Below are 18,659 nucleotides of genomic sequence, written 5' to 3' on the forward strand. Positions count from 1 at the left end.
TAGAATGCAGTAAATTCTGTATTGATGGAAAAGTGGACCTGCCTGTGTATGATGAGTGAAAATTGACATCTCCTCAGGTCACGGAGAGAATCTGAAACTTCTGAGGTTTTGGAGAAATACTGATGACAGATGGTTTGCAAAGGCTGCAACCTAGTCTCCTCTTAAAACCAATATGAGCCAAAGGGAATAGGCTGCATGGAGTCTGCAAGGAGCAGGGCTAAGGAGACTCTAAATCTGGTTCTGGGCACATTTGAGGGGTTCTGTTCATCGATTCAGGAGAAGAATAATTCACGAGGTTTCCTCATGGCATGGGTGAACTTCTGTCCATCCTGACCATCCAACTCAATTTGTGCTGACTCCATGCTACCAAAGCAGCTTTTTAACTCATTTCAATCCCAAGCTGAAAGGATTTCATGAGTGACATGATTGGTATGGTCACTGCAAAAGGCACATGTCTCCTACAGCAAATTTACAAAGTAGCATTCTGTCCTAAACCTTATTCCAAATTCATTTCGCTTGAATCTGTTTTAATAAGGCACAGTGAAAAATAAGTTCTAGTAGACCTATAAAGGTGAAGGTCAGGTTCTTGGGCACCCCCAGAGCCTGAATTCCCTGTGGGGCCTGGTGGGCAATCAGTGGCTTTCCAGAATCATCACTGGCTTCTCTCAGCTCACTTTGTGATATGCTGAGGATATATTTTACATACTCTGCTTTAGCATTTCATGCTTTTTGCATCATGACTTAGGCATTTTGCCTTAAAAAGAAAACTAAACCCATAAGCAAGCTTAATGAATCTCTTAATAGATGGGCATAAACATCTTTACAATATTGAAAAAATTAGTCTATAGATACATTGTTTTGTGTTTATATATTTGAATAATTATAAATAGTTCTATACACTTTAGTAGTTGAATTAAGATATTTTAAAAAGGAAATACAATCCTTATTTTCTGATGGATTAGTTGGGGGAAGAGGGTGCCAGTATGTGGCACGGCATAGGTACTCATTACACAGGAAGCACTGCAGCCAAAGTATGTGGTTTTATCAAAGCAGTGCTGCCAGTAAGTGGTACTAGGATTTGAACCCAGAACTGCGCCTTCTGTTTTGTCACCTGTAAAATGGTGGTAATGATACAAACTTCAGTAGATGGTTATGGAAGAGAAACCTAAAACAACTGTACAGAATATAGCTATGATAGTAGTAATATAAAAGGATAATTTCTAACAGTAATATATAAATATTGTTCGTGTTAGTGAATGCTCAGCAGTGGTTTCCCTTCAGGTATCATTTCATTAATATGAAGAATAAACCAAGTGGTCAACTGTTAATTGTGAAGAAACAAGCTAAAAATTACATGAAGTTATTGATTGATTAATTGTGAATGCTTTCAAGGCAAATCATTATACCAATGTGAATGCTAAAAAAATAAAAGTCACTAAAGCAAATATTTGAGGAATTTTTTAAAGGGTGAAATGATAGGGGGGGCCTGTGTGGCTCAGTTGGTTAAGCATCTGACTTCATCTCAGGTCGTGATCTCCTGGTTCGTGGGTTCGAGCCCTGCACCAGGCTCTGTGCTGATAGCTCAGAGCCTGGAGCATGCTTTGGATTCTGTGTCTCCCTCTCTCTCTCTCTGCCTCTCCCCTGCTCACGCTCGCTCTCTCTCTCTCTCTCTCTCTCTCTCTCAAAAATAAATAAACATTAAAAAAAATAGTGAAATGATGCTGGAAAATAAAAATGAAGATGTTAATTTTTAAGGCTTTTTTTAATACGTTAATAAAAGCTCTAAGTCTTTAAGCCTATTTTCTAGCAGTAGTACAAAAAGAAAAACTAAAACTTGGCTTTGATTTGATACTGCTGTTTTGTTAATCTGTTTTATGAACATTAAGTTTATCTGTACTTCTGTATTGTGGCATTTACTGAGTTTATGTTTGTGCCTTGGCTTGACTAGGAAGGAAACATGCCTCTAGAAGATTTACTGGCATTCTATGGCTATGAACCTACAATTCCAGCAGTTGCAAATTCCAGTGCAAATAGCTCCCCAAGTGAACTTGCTGATGAACTACCAGACATGACACTAGACAAAGTAAGTAACAAACATTTAAAAGAAAAATTCCAGATCCAAAAATAGCCATTATCATTGGTTGTTTTTTATTAGTTTCCTTTTAATTGAAAGCATTTTATAATTCTGAAATGTAAACTTCTTATTGGCCCCCATTGCTCTTGTCATTTTGGTGACCCAATTTAAATATTGTTTGGATTTGATCACACTACTTTAAAAGTACTAATAGCTTCCTGCTGCTTTGTATGTTTGAATGTTCTCCCCCAGTTTTTTCTTCCCTATGTTGATATATTGTGTCTAAACTTAGATTTTGCCCTCACTTCTTTTGATGCTCTGACTACTTGAACGCATTGATTAATAAATCCCTCAGAAGCCTTCAAACCAAGCTGACTTAGATGTGGAGTGGTTAGAGAGAAGTTCTGTTTTGTTGGGCTCTGTGAGTGACAGCAGCCACAGTAGACAAGGCCATTGTGATGTATCTGTAACATTGTTGGTTGTTGGGAAGGCATAGTTCCTGCTGAGGAAAGTTCACACAACCATGGTCTCTGCTAACTTTCTTTGGTCTTTGGAAAGCTTTCCTTGCCTTTCAGATAACAGGCAGGGAGAGGAATCCACATCTTGGAACCTCTTCCTGTGAGTTTTGTTGTTCCCCCTTTCCAGTCAAATGTGATACTACTACTGTACCATACCTTAATGACTATAGTCACCTAGCGAATATTGAGTGCCTACTAGGTACCAGGCACAAGATAACTATATACTTAAATAATAAATTCAAATCTGTTCTTTTAAAGTTATATCACTAGTCAGAGCTTTTCATTAGTTAGATTTTTTAAATTATTGGAAGAGAAGAGTTTGGAGAAGTTTTTGGTTTTGTTTTATTTATGTTGGCAGAAAATTTAATTGTTAAAAAATTTTTTTTTAATGTTTATTTATTTTTGAGAGAGAGAGAGAACAAGCACTAGTGGGGAAGGGGCAGAGAGACAGAGCGGGGACACAGAATCTGAAGCAGGCTGTAGGTTCTGAGCTGTCAGCACAGAGCCCGACACGGGGCTCGAACTCACAAACTGCGAGATTGTGACCTGAGCTGAAGTCGGACACTTAACCGACTGAGCCACCCAGAAGCCCCGAGTTTAATTATTAATCATTTAGAAGTAAGATTATTTTTGTTGTAAAGTCACTAAAACTTAGCCTGCAGCTTCATATGAGCTTTCTGTTTATCCATAAGTTAAGCAAAATTGTTTGTTAAAAGTGTGTAAGCATTAAAGTTATTAAGTATTATATGTAATTAAATATTAAGTGTTACCACTATTTATGTATATGAAGTAAATTATAAGAGCATTTCAGACTTACTTCTCTCAAAACTAAGGGGGCTTCAACAGATTCTTACTTGTATCATAATACCATAGTAATACATTTATGAATAATATCATGAAGACTTTTTCTTAAATTCTTAAATTGATGAGTTGTAATAATTTTTTTTATTAAATTTTTTTTAATTCTTAAATATTTTTATCTAACACTGCATTCCTATTCTTATAGGAGGAAATTGCTAAAGACCTGCTGTCCGGTGATGATGAGGAAACTCAGTCTTCTGCAGATGACCTGACACCATCTGTGACATCCCATGAAACTTCCGATTTCTTTCCTAGGCCTTTACGATGTAAGAAACCCAATCGTTACTGATTAATAGTAGCATTGATACTCTAGCTCAGGTACACTTTTTTTTTTTTTTTTTTTTTTATTTAAAATTTTTTTTTTCAACGTTTATTTATTTTTGGGACAGAGAGAGACAGAGCATGAACGGGGGAGGGGCAGAGAGAGAGGGAGACACAGAATGTGAAACAGGCTCCAGGCTCTGAGCCATCAGCCCAGAGCCTGATGCGGGGCTCGAACTCACGGACCGCGAGATCGTGACCTAGCTCAGGTACACTTAATGGCATTCAATAGTTTGTCAGAATATTCTAAGTGTTTTCTTTAATTGACGTGCAGTCCTTTAATAATCCAAATAAGATTATCACTTTTTTGATTGGGATAGAGGTAAACTAATATGTCCTTTAAAAACCTGAAGTATTTGTATAGTTTTGCAAGGCTGTATATTTTCTTTCCCAAGATTCATCTGTTACTATGGGAAACAGTTCTTCAGCCATGAAATTTCATGGACATTTTTTGGACTCTCTTAAAAGGCTCTTTACTCTCCTGGTTTTGAAAACTATCAGATGCTCAAAAAGTATTTTTTAGCGATTTATTTCTTTATTTTTTCGTTTTAGTTCTTGGTGTTATCTCTTAATGTATATCAGTAATATTGAAAGGTTTTTGAAGTGAAGTAATTTCTTATCTGCATACTTGCTTATTTTTTAAGGTATTTTGATTGTAGAAGAACTGTTCACTTAACAAATGCAAATACATACACGCTTGTATGTGCACAAAAATATAATTTTGATGGACTTAATGTGCATCTTGGTCTATGTCCCATTCTGGGTTAGTATATAATAAGACCTCCAGTGCTTTCTGTTCTTTTTTTTTTTTTTAATTTTTTTTTTCATTGTTTATTTATTTTTGGGACAGAGAGAGACAGAGCATGAACAGGGGAGGGGCAGAGAGAGAGGGAGACACAGAATCGGAAACAGGCTCCAGGCTCTGAGCCATCAGCCCAGAGCCTGATGCGGGGCTCGAACTCACAGACCGCGAGATCGTGACCTGGCTGAAGTCGGACGCTTAACCGACTGCGCCACCCAGGCGCCCCTCTGTTCTTTTTTAAGGTGACCGTAGTGGTTTTCCTTTTACCTTCCCAAACTCTTTGACATGACCAAAAATTTTTAATCTTTATTTTTGAGAGAGAGAGAGAGAGAGAGAGAGACAGAGCACGAGCAGGGGAGGAGCAGAAAGAGAGAGAGGGAAACACAGATTCTGAAGCAAGCTCTAGGTTCTGAGCTGTCAGCACAGAGCCCAGTGGGGGGCTCGAACCCACAAAAGCAAGTTCATGACCTCAGCCGAAGTTGGACACTTAACTGACTGAGCCACCCAGGTGCCCCATGACTAGACGAAAAATTTTTAAGGATATATACACTTTCTTAGTATTTTCAGTGTCTTGTTTTGACTGGTGTTAAGATCTGAGAATAGTACAAGAAGTTGAGTATATTTGTGCTACTCTCATGTATTCAGACTTTTATAATGTACCATGTGCCAGCTGTTCTTCCGGGTGCTGCAAAAGTAGGCAAAAAAACCTTTTTAAAATTTACTTTTCTTTTAAGCAAATACTACATGTGATGGAGATAAGGAATCAGAAGCTGAAGATGTTGAAACAGACAGTGGTAACTCACCTGAAGATTTGAGGAAAGTAAGTTGAGTTACCATCAGAAGTTAATGGACTGTTTGGACTAACATAACTTTTAAAGACATTTCTGAAGTAACTTAAGATAATTTTGTTGTTACAAGATGAAATTTCTTTTGACTTGTAACTGATTAATAAGTTGGAACTTGTTTTTCAGAATTTATTTTTATAGGGTGTTTTTACTTCTGAATTTTCTTGTAGGAAATAATGATTGGTTTACAATATCAGGCAGAGATTCCTCCGTACCTTGGAGAGTACGATGGTGATGAGAAAGGTAAGGAGGCTTTTGATTTTGATATTGATAATATTTGGTAGGCTGTTACCCCTTAATGTGTTTGTTTAGTTATCTGATTATATACCAGCCTTGGCAGTATAAAGATAGATTTGGAGTCAGTGAAAGTTTGGGACTGACTTAGGAATAATATATCGAAATGAACTTCGGAGCTTGGAGAACCACTCTCTTCTCTGTACAGTGCTTCTTAGCCTTACAGGTATGCGAAGGCAACTGCTAAAGTAGTGGAATGTCTCTGAGGGTGCAGCTGCTTGGCCCACATCCCACTTTAGTAGAAGTGGGTAGAATCTTACCACTTGAGATAATGAGTATTTGAGAGATAAAATCCTCTTGGAAAGACAACTCTTAATGAATAAAGAATATAGATGAAATTTTGTGTGAGGCCTGAAAGAGAAGGTGGTAGAATACAAGGATTCTTCTTGTTTTGTACACCCCTACTTAAGTGTAATCAGTTTTTTCTTCACAATTTTGCTAGATCCTAGTTAACAGTTGGTTCTGAAAATGTGGTGGAAAATAAAGATACAGGTACATTTCTCTAGCCGAAATTGGGAAGCCTGTAGATTTGGCCATGTGCATTTGACCTTTTCCCTAATGAGTTTATTTGTTCTTATGACATGATGGGGCCAAAGTGTCACAGTGATACAACCCTTCCTGAGTCTTTCTTCCTTTTCTTTGTTAGCTCATCCTCTATTTAAAGGAAGGAAGGAAGGACTGGCTACTCTAGGGTTCTTAGCCTTTTCAGTCCCTACCAACAACATTTTCCTAAACTGCTTTCAAAGTGATATTCTCCCAGGGAAGCAAACAGTAGTTGATCACCTTCAGATGCCCCAGTTGCCCACCTAAATGCCACACAAACCCTGGAAGTCAAATACATGCTTAGCAGCTGTCAGTTCTTAGATTAGATGTAATGGAGGTAGTCATCTCTCAGTTCTACACATTCAGAAGGAAAGATATACCTTCTCTATACTTAGAGGGAATAAACCCAAACTATTTTACCTATTTCAGTTTTGACCGAAGAGGAAAGAAACTGGTTCCAGAAATTTACATGAAAAGTCAGTCTTATTATTTCACAGGCATATTTTATTTTTAACTTTCCTGCTCACTGGGAGTGGTGATTCCTGTGGTGATTGCCAACAGTTGTGAATGTAAAGCACTTATCACGGTCCTTGGTACATAGTGAGATTTCAGCAAATTATTTTATTACACACTTGAAGAATGCATTGCACTTGAAGCAATGGGATAAGTACTTGGGCCTCTGTGTTACTTAATTTTGTGAAGTAGAAGCTTTAATTATGGTGGCAATGTGGACATTGATAGAATATATACCTTATTTGAGTGACATGTCACTCATTAGTATATCAGCCTCTTGAAGAGATTTTGGAAAGTTTACGTCTCTTACTGTTAATCATTCATTTTTGATTAATTTGCTTCCTCCTTTAAATAAAATTCACCTTTTGGGAGGAAATCAGTAAAGTAAAAACCTACCTTTCTTAGGTATTTCATTATTGGCAGATATTTTGGTTTTTATTGATCTTTGTTTGCTTGTTTTATTTCTTTACAGTTTTTAACCTGTATATAATCATCATAAAGACAGGGAGTTCAGTGAGGTTATTAAAGAATTTTCACAGGTTATTTTTATTCCCTCATTAGGGAGAGTATAAAACCTCTCCTCTGAGTTTTACATTAGATTTTACAGGGCATAGAAAGCCTTCTGATTGGATAGTAAATCCAACCAGCGAGAAAGCTACTTGCTCTAGCCACTGGAACACTTGGCCCTTAATAAAGTTAAAAAAATTTTTTTTAAACCTTTACCAATGAAGGACTCACCTTGCCAGACAATCAAATTGCTTGTGTCCTCAAATAGTCCCAGTGTGTAGCATATCAAAGAAGAGGAAGAACAGTTTGTATACATCTATGAGCATGTTCATTATTTAGTATGTTAATGGGATTTTCTTTATCAGTGTATGAAAATGAAGACCAGCTACTTTGGCGTCCTGGTGTGGTTTTGGAGAGCAAAGTTAAGGAGTACCTTGTTGAGACCTCATTAAGAACTGGAAATGAAAAAATAATGGATAGGATATCTGCAGGAACACACACAAGGGACAATGAACAGGTATTCTTCAAATTTTGTCGAAATAGCAGCTAACTAGTCTCTGCTTGATTTTCTTATATTCGATTAAAATATTTCTTACGTGTGAACTGGATATCTCTTTTTCTGATAGATTTTAATTTTTTTAAAATGTTTTTATTTATTTTTGAAGGAGAGAGAGACAGAGCATGAGTGGGGGAGGAGCAGAGAGAGAGAGGGAGACACAGAATCTGAAGCAGGCTCCAGGCTCTGAGCCATCAGCACAGAGCCCGATGCGGGGCTCGAACCCACAAACTGTGAGATCATGACCTGAGCCGAAGCCGGACGCTCAACCGACTGAGCCACCCAGGCGCCCCAATTTGTTTTTTTTTTAATGTTTAGTTCTTGAGAGACAGAGAGAAACAGAGCACGAGTGGGGAAGGGGCAGGGAGAGAGAGGGAGACACAGAATGTGAAGCAGGCTTCAGGCTCTGGGCCGTCAGCACAGAGCCCAGCACGGGGCTTGAACTCATGAATCATGAGATCATGACCTAGGCCGAAATTGGACGCTTAACCAACTGAGCCACCCAGGTGCCCCCTGATAGATTTTTGAAACTTGGAAAATACTGGCTTATAAAAAGTCCCAAGAGCTGGTAGTGATAACCATTCCATATTGTTTGATGTCTTCTGGTCTTTTCTTCTATGTATATGTGCACATCTTAATTTGAGTCACTTACTTTCCTTTGCCATTGAAAATTCTTTAGTATCTCATTCCTGATGATTTTATATATTCCATCTGTAGCTATAATGTCACTTAACTTAAACATTCTCTATGCTTAGACTTGTAGGTTTTATAATAAAGATATTCTTTGGATTACTCTCGAACTTTATTCAGGAAATGTTTGAAAGTATTTTGTATTAAGGTTGTATAAATTTGCTTTAGGAGCATTTGTTAAGCACTGTGTACCTATAGATGCAGAATACTCCTGATTGTATGTGGGATGGGGCTGGGAGTAATACCTATTAGGGCTTTTTTTTTTTTTTTTTTGGATGCCCCTAGTTTTGCCCTCTGATACCATTTTGCCCCTCTTGTATTACTCTTCACCCTGTATCTTTAGCCTAGGTGATCCTAACTGAAATGAATATCCAGTGATAGTTGGACTCAGCCTTGAATTCCCAAGTAACATAGAGAAGTTATAGAAACTGAATTTCAGAGTATCTTTCACCTGTCAAAAAGAAATCCCATTGGGTTTTTGTACTGATAATCCATGAAACTATAAATTAATTTTGCAAGAATTAGTGCCTTTAAAACATTAAACCTTCCAGTTCAAGAACATGGTCTGACTTTCCATTTATTTTACTTTTTTAATCACTCAAATGTTTTTGTTTGTTTGGGTATCACATCCATCTAATTAACTTAATTCTTCAGTATTTGAAATACGTGATTTTAATACTTTTGTAAATGGGATCTCTATTATAATGGTATGTTGTTAATATAGAGAAATACCAATTTTTAAAAATTTATTTTTTCTCAAGCTGTTGAAACATAATTTTTCAGTTGTTTTTATCAGGCTTTCTAGTCTTTAAGTAGCCATAACTCAGAGATGTCTGGTAGTGATAGTGATTTGAGGCCTGCTTTTGATGGAAAGTAATCATCTAAGGTTTTTACATTAGGAATAATACCAGTGTGGGGCACCTGGGTGGCTCAGTCAGTTAAGCGACCGACTTTGGCTCAGGTCATGATCTCATGGTTTGTGAGTTCAAGTCCTGTGTTGGGCTGTCCGCTGTCAGCACAGAGCCGGCTTTGGATCATCTGTCTGTCTCTCTCACTACCCTTTGCACCCACGCCTGCTCTCTGTCTCTCTCCTTCTCTCCCTGTCTCTCAAAAATAAATAAACATTAAAAAAAAAAGAAGAATATTGGTGCTTGGTTTGATATAGGTTGTCTTTATTATAATAAGGTAGTAACATTCTGCTTACACATAAAATAGTTTTTGTCTTTGCGGCGCCTGGGTGGCTCAGTCAGTGATGCGTCTGACTTCGGCTCAGGTCATGATATCACAGTTCGTGAGTTCAGTCCCTGCGTCGCGCTCTGTGCTGACAGCTCAGAGCCTGGAGCCTGCTTCGTATTCTGTGTCTCTGTCTCTCTCTGCCCTTCCCCTGCTCACACTCTGTCTCTCTCTCTCTGTCTCAAAAATAAACATGAAGAAAAAAGTTTTTGTCTTTTTTTTTCCATGTTTTTTTTAAAATTTTTTTTTAATTTTTTTAAATGTTTTTGTTTATTTTTGAGACAGAGAGAGGCAGAGCATGAGCAGGGGAGGGGCAGAGAGAGGGGGAGACACGGAATCTGAAGCAGGCTCCAGACTCTGATCTGTCAGCACAGAGCCTGACGCGAGGCTTAAACTCACAGACTGTGAGATCATGACCTGAGCTGAAATCAGATGCTTAACTGACTCAGCCAGCCCCTTTTCATGTTTATTTTTGAGAGAGAGAGAGAGACAGACAGACACATACATAGTGTGAGCGGGGAAGGGGCAGAGAGAGGGAGACACAGAATCTGAAGCAGGCTCCAGGCTCCGAGCTGTCAGCACAGAGCCCGACACGGGGCTTGAACTCACAGACCATGAGATCATGACCTGAGCTGAAGTTGGACGCTTAACCAACTGAGCCACCCAAGTGCCCCTGTCTTTTTTAAATTAGAAATGGATATTGATTTACCAGATGCTCTTTTAGCAGCTAGATTGGTTTTTTTTTAAGGTTTTATTTATTTATTTTGAGAGCACGTGGGGGAGGGGCAGAGAGGGGAAGAATCTTAAACAGTATTAAAAAATGATATGTTTCATAGTAGACAATGAGACTGTTATAAACCCAAGTCACTAAAATACGCATCCTCTTCCAGGCTAGCTGCTGTTTCCTTATATTGACACTCTAAAAGGCAGGGAGTAGGTGATGTGAAGAACAAGACCATATTTATACTAATTTTTCCCAACTGGAAAAATCATCTAAAATAGGGAAATTTCCCCAGCTCAGATGGCCTGACAATAAAAAATAAAGTCAAGAGTGATACCAGTGGGTGACTTCTGAGAGGTAGAGTGAAAATGAACAAACTTCTAAGATACTTGAGTCTATCATCAGGATAGGTATGTATACTAAATGTTTGGACAAACATACCCTCAAATGTCTTACATATTTAGAGAGCATTTCAGACAGTATTTGTCAGGACTGTTACTGGTCCTGGTTGTTTGTCTGTTTTAATGCTATTAAGTATGAATTTCTGATAATTTTTATTGAATAGTTTTTTTCTTTCTCTTGTAGGCATTATATGAACTTCTCAAGTGTAACCATAATATAAAGGAAGCAATTGAAAGGTACTGCTGCAATGGAAAGGCATCTCAAGGTAAGCAAAGCTTGGGATCAAGAGAGGGAAATGACAGGGGATCCTCATTTGGGGAGTAGAATAAGCAAAGTATTATAAAGGAAGGAGCAGTCCTGTAACACTTTTGTAAGATCGGTGTTCATCTTCATAGCGAATAATTGTTTCCTTTTCTTGCCCTCTATTTTTAGACGTACCAGAGATTTTTCAAATACACATTAGTTACCCCCTGTCACCTCCACTTTCTTGAAGAAATAGTTACAGAACAAAGCAGACCCCAGAGATGACAATATATCCAAAGTAATTAAAAAGAATGATTTTTATGATTTCACTGAACAAAAAGTTGTTTTTTTAAACCAAACAGGAAATGGAAAGGAGATTAAAGATAAAAAAGAAACATGTATAAAATATTCCATTGAATTTATTACAAGAAGGGTGTTTTTAGTAATCATGTAATAAAATTTTTACAGCGCTTAGGTTTTGCTTTGTGTATGTCAAGGAAAATGGTTAACTTTAATTTCAGTAGTTTTGTTATTATATAAGTGAATTGCATGCACCATGGCTTTCATTAAGTAAGTAGGTAAAGAAATAATACTCTAATATTATATAAATGGCTTGGCAAAAACAGAAAAGCTGAAAAGAGTATGTTTAAACTTGTAGGTTGAGACAGTCTTTTGGAATGTTTCCTTATAAAAGTTGTTTTTTTAAAAAACTTATTTTAAGCTCTCCTAATGTTGAGAACTAAATACTGGGTTTTTTTCTTGAGTTCAAACTATGTTTTATCTTTATGGTGGACTATTCTTCATGGGGATGTAGTCTCCCATGTCTTTGAGGAAAAAACTCCCAAGTCTTTTCTGCCCCAAATAGATTTGAGTTTATTGTTAGTGTCTTCTGGGAAGTTGAATGGGATTTAGTGTTTTGAGAACATGGGCTGTTTCTTATTCCTGTTAGATTTCCAGAGTGTAGCACTCTGCAAAAAGACTTTAAATAAATGTATATTGATTACTCATGGTCTCTACTTAAAGCACTATGGTTTTGATATAATAGCAAAATAAGGAACTTTTTTTCCCATAAAGGAAATAACCTTTTTTTCTAATTAAAAAAAAATACATGCTTATAGTTTAAAAAAAATTAGAAAAACAATGAGCATAAGTTAAAAAAATTACATCCTTATCCTTTCATGCAGAGAAAAAAAACCTAGTTTTTATATTTTGGTATTGTAGATTTTTAAGTAATATTTATCATGTGTATACTTCAGGTAATCCTAACTGAAATCATTGGATTACAGAACTGTGTGTGTGTGTGTGTGTGTGTGTGAGAGAGAGAGAGAGAGAGAGGGAGGGAGGGAGGGAGGTACAGGGAGAGGGAGAGGGAAGGAGTTAGTTAATGGCCTTTTATAGGGGGAAACATACTGAAAGTAAACTAGCAATTCGCATAAAAGATGTGAGGTCAATCAATACATCTTTTTTTTTTTTTTTTTTTTTTAACATTTCTTTAGAAGGAATGACTGCATGGACAGAAGAAGAATGCCGGAGCTTTGAACATGCACTCATGCTTTTTGGAAAAGATTTTCATCTTATACAGAAGAATAAGGTAAATTAGGCAGATTAGTACAGATTGCTTAGTAATTACAATGAATATAAACAAATAAGTTTTAAGTCACTTAGGACAAAAGAAAGGAAGAACTTGTTAATGCTCTCCTGACATTAACATTTCTCATATTACTCTAAACATGACTGGGATTTGCCAACACCTACTCCTGGGAATGCTGATAGTGTACTCACCTATCTTTTGACACATATAGTTGTCATATTCATAGAATATGGATTCACTTGGGATGCCTGGGTGGCTCATTCCCGTTAAGTGTGTGCCTTTGGCTCAGGTCATGATCTCGTGATTCATGAGTTTGAGCCCTGCGTCGGACTCTGTGCTGACAGCTCAGAGCCTGGAGCCTGCTTCAGATTCTGTGTCTCCCTCTCTCTGCCCCTCCCCCACTTGCACTCTGTCTCTCTCTCTCTCTCTCTCTCTCAAAAATAAACATTAAAACAGAAAAGAAAATGGATTTACTGTATTTTCCAGGTAGTCTTAGTCTTTTACCATTTTCCTTGACTTTGATTTCTTTCTAAGCTATTCAGAGGTTTGTGGCCTCAGAAATGTTTCCCTTTAGTGGCCAGAACTGCAGTTGCTGAAAGAAGAAACATTGGTTACTAAAAGCAACTATAAATGTTACCACAGCATGAAATGCTGGTGAGGTTGTGGAGCAACAGGAATTCTCATTCATTGCTGATGAGAGTGTAAAATAGTATGGCCACCTTAAAAAGACAGTTGACAGTTTCTTGAAAGACAGTTTGGTGTTTTTTTACAAAGCTAACCATACTCTTCCCATATGATCCAGCAATTGTACTCAGTGGTCTTTACCTGAAGGAGTTGAAAACTTAAGTCCACACAGAAACCTCCACACAAATATTAATAGCAGCTTTAGTCATAATTGCCAGAACTTGGACATAATTAAGATGTCCTTTGAATAGATGAATTAACACACTTTGAGAGGAAGATGGATAAATACACTGACAGATCCATTCCATGGAATATTATTCAGTGCTAAAAAAGAATGAGCTATCAAGCCACAAAGACATGGGGGGACCTTTAAACGTGTATTGCTAAGGCAAAGAAACCAATCTGGAAAGACTATATACTGTATGATCTCAATTATATGACATTCTGGAAAAGGTAAAACTATGAGGGCAATAAATAGATTAGTGGTTTCAAAATTTTTCGTGGAGGGAGGAATGAATAGGTGCAGTACAGAGGATTTTTAAGGCAGTGAAATTATTTTGTATCATGTTATATTCGATAGATGTATGTCATTATATATTTTTCAATACCTATGTAATAAGTAATGACTGAGTGAACCCTAATGTAAATGATTTTGGGTAATAAACCCGTGCTGGTATAGATTCATTGATTGTATCAAGTGCCACTGAGGTGGGGAATTGATAGTGAAGGGAATTATGCATGTTTGGGAGCAGGAGATGTATGTGGGAACTTGGACTTTCTGCTCAAATCAGCTGTGAACTGAAAACTGCTCTAAAAAATAAAGTACTTTTAAAAAAGTGTATGTGTGTGTATATTCTAGTAGTTTGTAATAATTTTCATTAAAGTATGCTTTGTTTATTATTATCTCTCTTTATCCTAAAGGAACATAAGATTCTGAAGTGTTTAGATGGGTAGGTCAATATTTTCTGCCTTTTTCATTAATAGACTTTGTTTTTTCGGGCATTTTGGTTTACAGAAAAATTGATCAGAAAGTACACAGGGTTCCCGTGTATCCCCTTACCCCCACATACACAGCTTCCATTATTATTAATATCTTACATTAGTGTGATATATGTTATAATTAATGAATGAATATTGATATATTATTATTAACTGAAGTCCATGGTTTACATTTGGGTTCACTTTTTGTGTTGTATGGGTTCTGACAAATGTGTAATGACATGTACCATTACATGTATAATGATATCCACCATTATAGTGTCATACAGCATAGTTTCCCAGCCCTAAAAATCCGTGTAGTCTAACCTCTTCCACCCTATTCTTTCCCTCCCTGCAGCCCTACTCCTAACACCTGGCTTTTTACTGTCTGTATACTTTTGCCATTTCAGAATGTCATATGGTCGGAATCATATAGTATGTAGCCTTTTCGGATTGGCTTCTTTGACATAGTAATAACGCATTTAAGGGTTTCTCTATTTTTTTTCATGGCTTGAAAGTGCATTTCTTTTTATCACATTTCTTTCTATCCCATTGTATGGATATACCATCTTATGCATTCACCTATTGGAGCACATCTTGGTTGCATCCAAGTTTTGATAGTTATAAGCTGCTATAAACATCTGGTTGAAGGTTTTTGACTTCTTTGGCTAAATGCCAGTGAGTGGGATTATATGGTAAGAGTATGTTTGGTTTTGTAGAAAACCTTCCAAATGTCTGCTAAATTGGCTTTACCATTTTGTATTCCCAGCAGCAATGAGAGTTCCTGTTGCTCCACATCCTTGTCAGCATTTGTTGTTGTCAGTGTTTTAGATTTTGGGTGTTGTAATAGGTGTGTAATGTATCTTGTTTTCTGCATTTTTCTGATGACATATGATGTGGAGCGTCTTTTCATTTGCTTATTTGCCATCTGTATTTCTTTTTTGTAAGGAGGTGTCTTCTGTTAAGGTGTTTAGCCTTTTTTTTTTTTTTTTTAGCTTATTTTTTAACTGAGTGGTTTGTTGTCTTATCATTGAGTTGTAAGTGATCTTTACATAATTCCAATAACAGTCCTTTATCACATAGGTGTTTTACATATATTTTCTCCCAGTCTTTGGCTGTCTTTTCATGCTCTTTTGCAAAGTAGAAGTGTTTAAATTAATTTTTTTTTTTAATTTTTTTTTTTTCAACGTTTATTCATTTTTGGGACAGAGAGAGACAGAGCATGAACGGGGGAGGGGCAGGGAGAGAGGGAGACAAAGAATCGGAAACAGGCTCCAGGCTCCGAGCCATCAGCCCAGAGCCCGACGCGGGGCTCGAACTCACGGACCGCGAGATCGTGACCTGGCTGAAGTCGGACGCTCAACCGACTGCGCCACCCAGGCGCCCCTAGAAGTGTTTAATTTTAATGAACTTCAACCTAACAAATTTTTTTTTTTTTTAATTTTTTTTTTTCAACGTTTATTTATTTTTGGGACAGAGAGAGACAGAGCATGAACGGGGGAGGGGCAGAGAGAGGGAGACACAGAATCGGAAACAGGCTCCAGGCTCTGAGCCATCAGCCCAGAGCCTGACGCGGGGCTCGAACTCACGGACCGCGAGATCGTGACCTGGCTGAAGTCGGACGCTTAACCGACTGCGCCACCCAGGCGCCCCACAAATTTTCTTTTATAGATAATGCTGTTAGTATTACATCTTAAAAGTCATGTCATCCCCAAAGTCATCTAGATTTTCTCCTATGTTATGTTCTAGGAGCTTTATAGTTGTGCACATTACACATTTACATCTGTATTCCATTTTTAGTTAATTATTGTGAAAGTTTTTAAGAACTGTGTCTTTTCTTCCTTTCTTCCTTGTTTTTTTATTTGTTTTTACATGTGGCTATTCAGTTGTTCTAGCACCATTTGTTTAGAAGATGACTTCATTGTGTTGCCTTTACTCTTTGTTAAGGATTAGTTGACTGCATTTGTGTGTCTTTTTCTGGGCTCTCTATTCTGTTGCATTAATGTGGGTATCTGTTTTTTCACTAGTATCACACTGTCTTGACTCCTGTAGCTTTATAGTAAGCTTGAAGTTGGGTACTATCAGTCCTCCAGCTTTGTTTTCTTTCAGTATTGTGTTGGTTATTCTATTTTTGTTTTGTATTGTTTTGCTCTTCCCATATAAACTTTAGAATTAGTTTGTCAGTATTTACCAAATAACTTGCTGGGACTTTGATTAGAATTGCACTGAATCTATAGGTTAAGTTGGGAAGAGCTGACATCTTAACAGTAATGAGTCTTCTTATCCATGAATGTGGGATATCACTCCATTTATTTATAGTTCTCATTTCTTTAATCATATTACAATGTTCCTTACATAGGTCTTGCATGTATTTTGTTAGATTTATACCTAAATATTTCATTTTGGGTGTGCTAATGTAAATGTTGTGTTTTTAAATTTCAAATATCATTTGTTCATTGCTGGTATATAGGCAAGCAATTGACTTTTGTGTGTTAACTGTGTATGCTACAATCTTGCTATAATCGTTTATTAGTTCCATGAGTTTTTTGTGGATTCTTTGGATTTTTCTTTGTATGGTCATGTCATCTGTAAACAGAGACAGTTTTATTTCTTCTCAATGTGTATACCTTTTATTTTTCTTATTGCTTTTGCTAGATATTCCAGTATGATGTTGAATTGTTTAATGCCTTTTTGTATGTATGAAAATCTTATGTTTTCTCAAATATGAGATGAAGTATTTAGTGAATAGATAAAACTTTTTTAAAGAAGGCTGGGTTGTTGAAGTCAAAATAAAACATAAGTTTTACAGTGACTTAGGAAATTTATTCGTTTATTCCATAAATAATGAAGTTCTACAATTTACTGGACGTTGTTTTAAGCACTAGGAATACATCAGTGAATAAGACAGGAAAGTTTTCTGTTCCCAAGAAGCCTATGTTCTTGGGACCACAAAGACTTCTAGTTAATGATGTTTATTGAAATGTACACTTTATTTCTTGGCTTAGAAAGCTTGTTCCCTGGAAACCAATTTGACAATAAACTTCATATATTGAAAAAAAAAAAAAAAAAGAAAGAAAGCTTGTTCCTTATGTTATGCACTTATGTCATGATCAGTAATCAGGATAGAGATGCTAAAAGTTCCTCATAGGATACTGATTAAGCAGTGGAGAAAGTATTTATTAGAGAAGGACACAGAATTTTGTCTGTATGTTTGAACTCATACCTTTAGCTGCATATAGTTTGAACAGCCCTAGTCTGGATGTGGAGACACGTTGGTGAGGCTCAAATTTTATTGTTTTTGTTGTTGTTGTTACCAAAGTCCTGTAGCTGTGAACCAAACCCACGTTGAAGGAAAACACCCTGCCTTTAGCTAGAAAATCATCTTAAATTGCAGATGCAGTAGAGTGCTGATCCCTTTTCTAAGAGTTTTTAGTCTCTTTTGCATTATGGAACCCTTTGATAATCTGATGAAGCTGCAGCCCTTTACCCCAGAAAAGTGTACCTACATATAATTTTCGGATTTATTAGATGCCCATTAATCCCATTCATGGACCCCTCAGGGTTAAGGACTCCTGCTGCAGTCAGAATCACAATGAGTGTTCAGTGAGGGAAGAAGTAAAGGTTGCCAGTGTTTAAGGATTTTCAGCATCACATCTGGGTACACATTTATTTTATAAACTAATACATTCTGATTGAAATAACAAACCTTGGCCTTTTGAAGGTATCCTTATTATTAAATAGTATAAATATAAAGACATTTTTTTCTAATAAAATGTTCAGAATTTCATAATTCGGGAGATAGAAAATAAGACCCATGGATTAAAGCTATAGTTGTATTAAAAAAATTACTAAAAAATGGATTGGGTTTGTTGGTTTCTACTGAAAAATTCAACTGTCTTTTGTTAGGTGAGAACTAGAACAGTTGCTGAATGTGTAGCATTCTACTATATGTGGAAGAAATCTGAACGTTATGATTACTTTGCTCAACAGACAAGATTTGGAAAGAAACGATATAACCATCACCCTGGAGTTACGTAAGTACCGTGGGCTTTAGAGACTTTTGTTTTAACTCTGATATGCAGTCATGAAATTATTGGGGTATGTTTTTCAGGGACTATATGGATCGTTTGGTAGATGAAACAGAAGCTCTGGGAGGGACAGTAAATTCTTCAGCCTTAACTTCTAATCGACCTGAGCCTCTTCCTGATCAACAGCTGAACATTCTCAACTCTTTCACTGCCAGTGACTTGACAGGTAAAATGAGCATCTTTTTGTGTTCTTCA

The 18,659-nt window shown here is 36.9% G+C and overlaps 1 protein-coding gene across 4 annotated transcripts in view; it reads left to right on the top strand.

The window, feature by feature from the left end:
* Positions 1-18,659, top strand: part of MIER3 (MIER family member 3) — a 34,699-nt gene that overhangs the window by 11,963 nt on the left and 4,077 nt on the right. For 3 of the 4 annotated variants that reach the window (XM_086700604.1, XM_086700619.1, XM_086700621.1), the window contains 9 exons: positions 1,949-2,083; positions 3,599-3,719; positions 5,311-5,396; positions 5,592-5,664; positions 7,644-7,795; positions 11,064-11,145; positions 12,620-12,714; positions 18,283-18,410; positions 18,488-18,630. In XM_086700604.1, coding sequence (XP_086556730.1) covers positions 1,949-2,083; positions 3,599-3,719; positions 5,311-5,396; positions 5,592-5,664; positions 7,644-7,795; positions 11,064-11,145; positions 12,620-12,714; positions 18,283-18,410; positions 18,488-18,630 — 1,015 coding nt within the window. The remainder of the gene's footprint in view (positions 1-1,948; positions 2,084-3,598; positions 3,720-5,310; positions 5,397-5,591; positions 5,665-7,643; positions 7,796-11,063; positions 11,146-12,619; positions 12,715-18,282; positions 18,411-18,487; positions 18,631-18,659) is intronic. The other variant, XM_086700608.1, reaches the window with a different exon arrangement.

The sequence above is a fragment of the Puma concolor genome, chromosome A1 (genome assembly GCF_028749965.1).
Source record: "Puma concolor isolate L17-30 chromosome A1, mPumCon1.1.hap2, whole genome shotgun sequence".
Classification (NCBI taxonomy): Eukaryota; Metazoa; Chordata; class Mammalia; order Carnivora; family Felidae; genus Puma; species Puma concolor.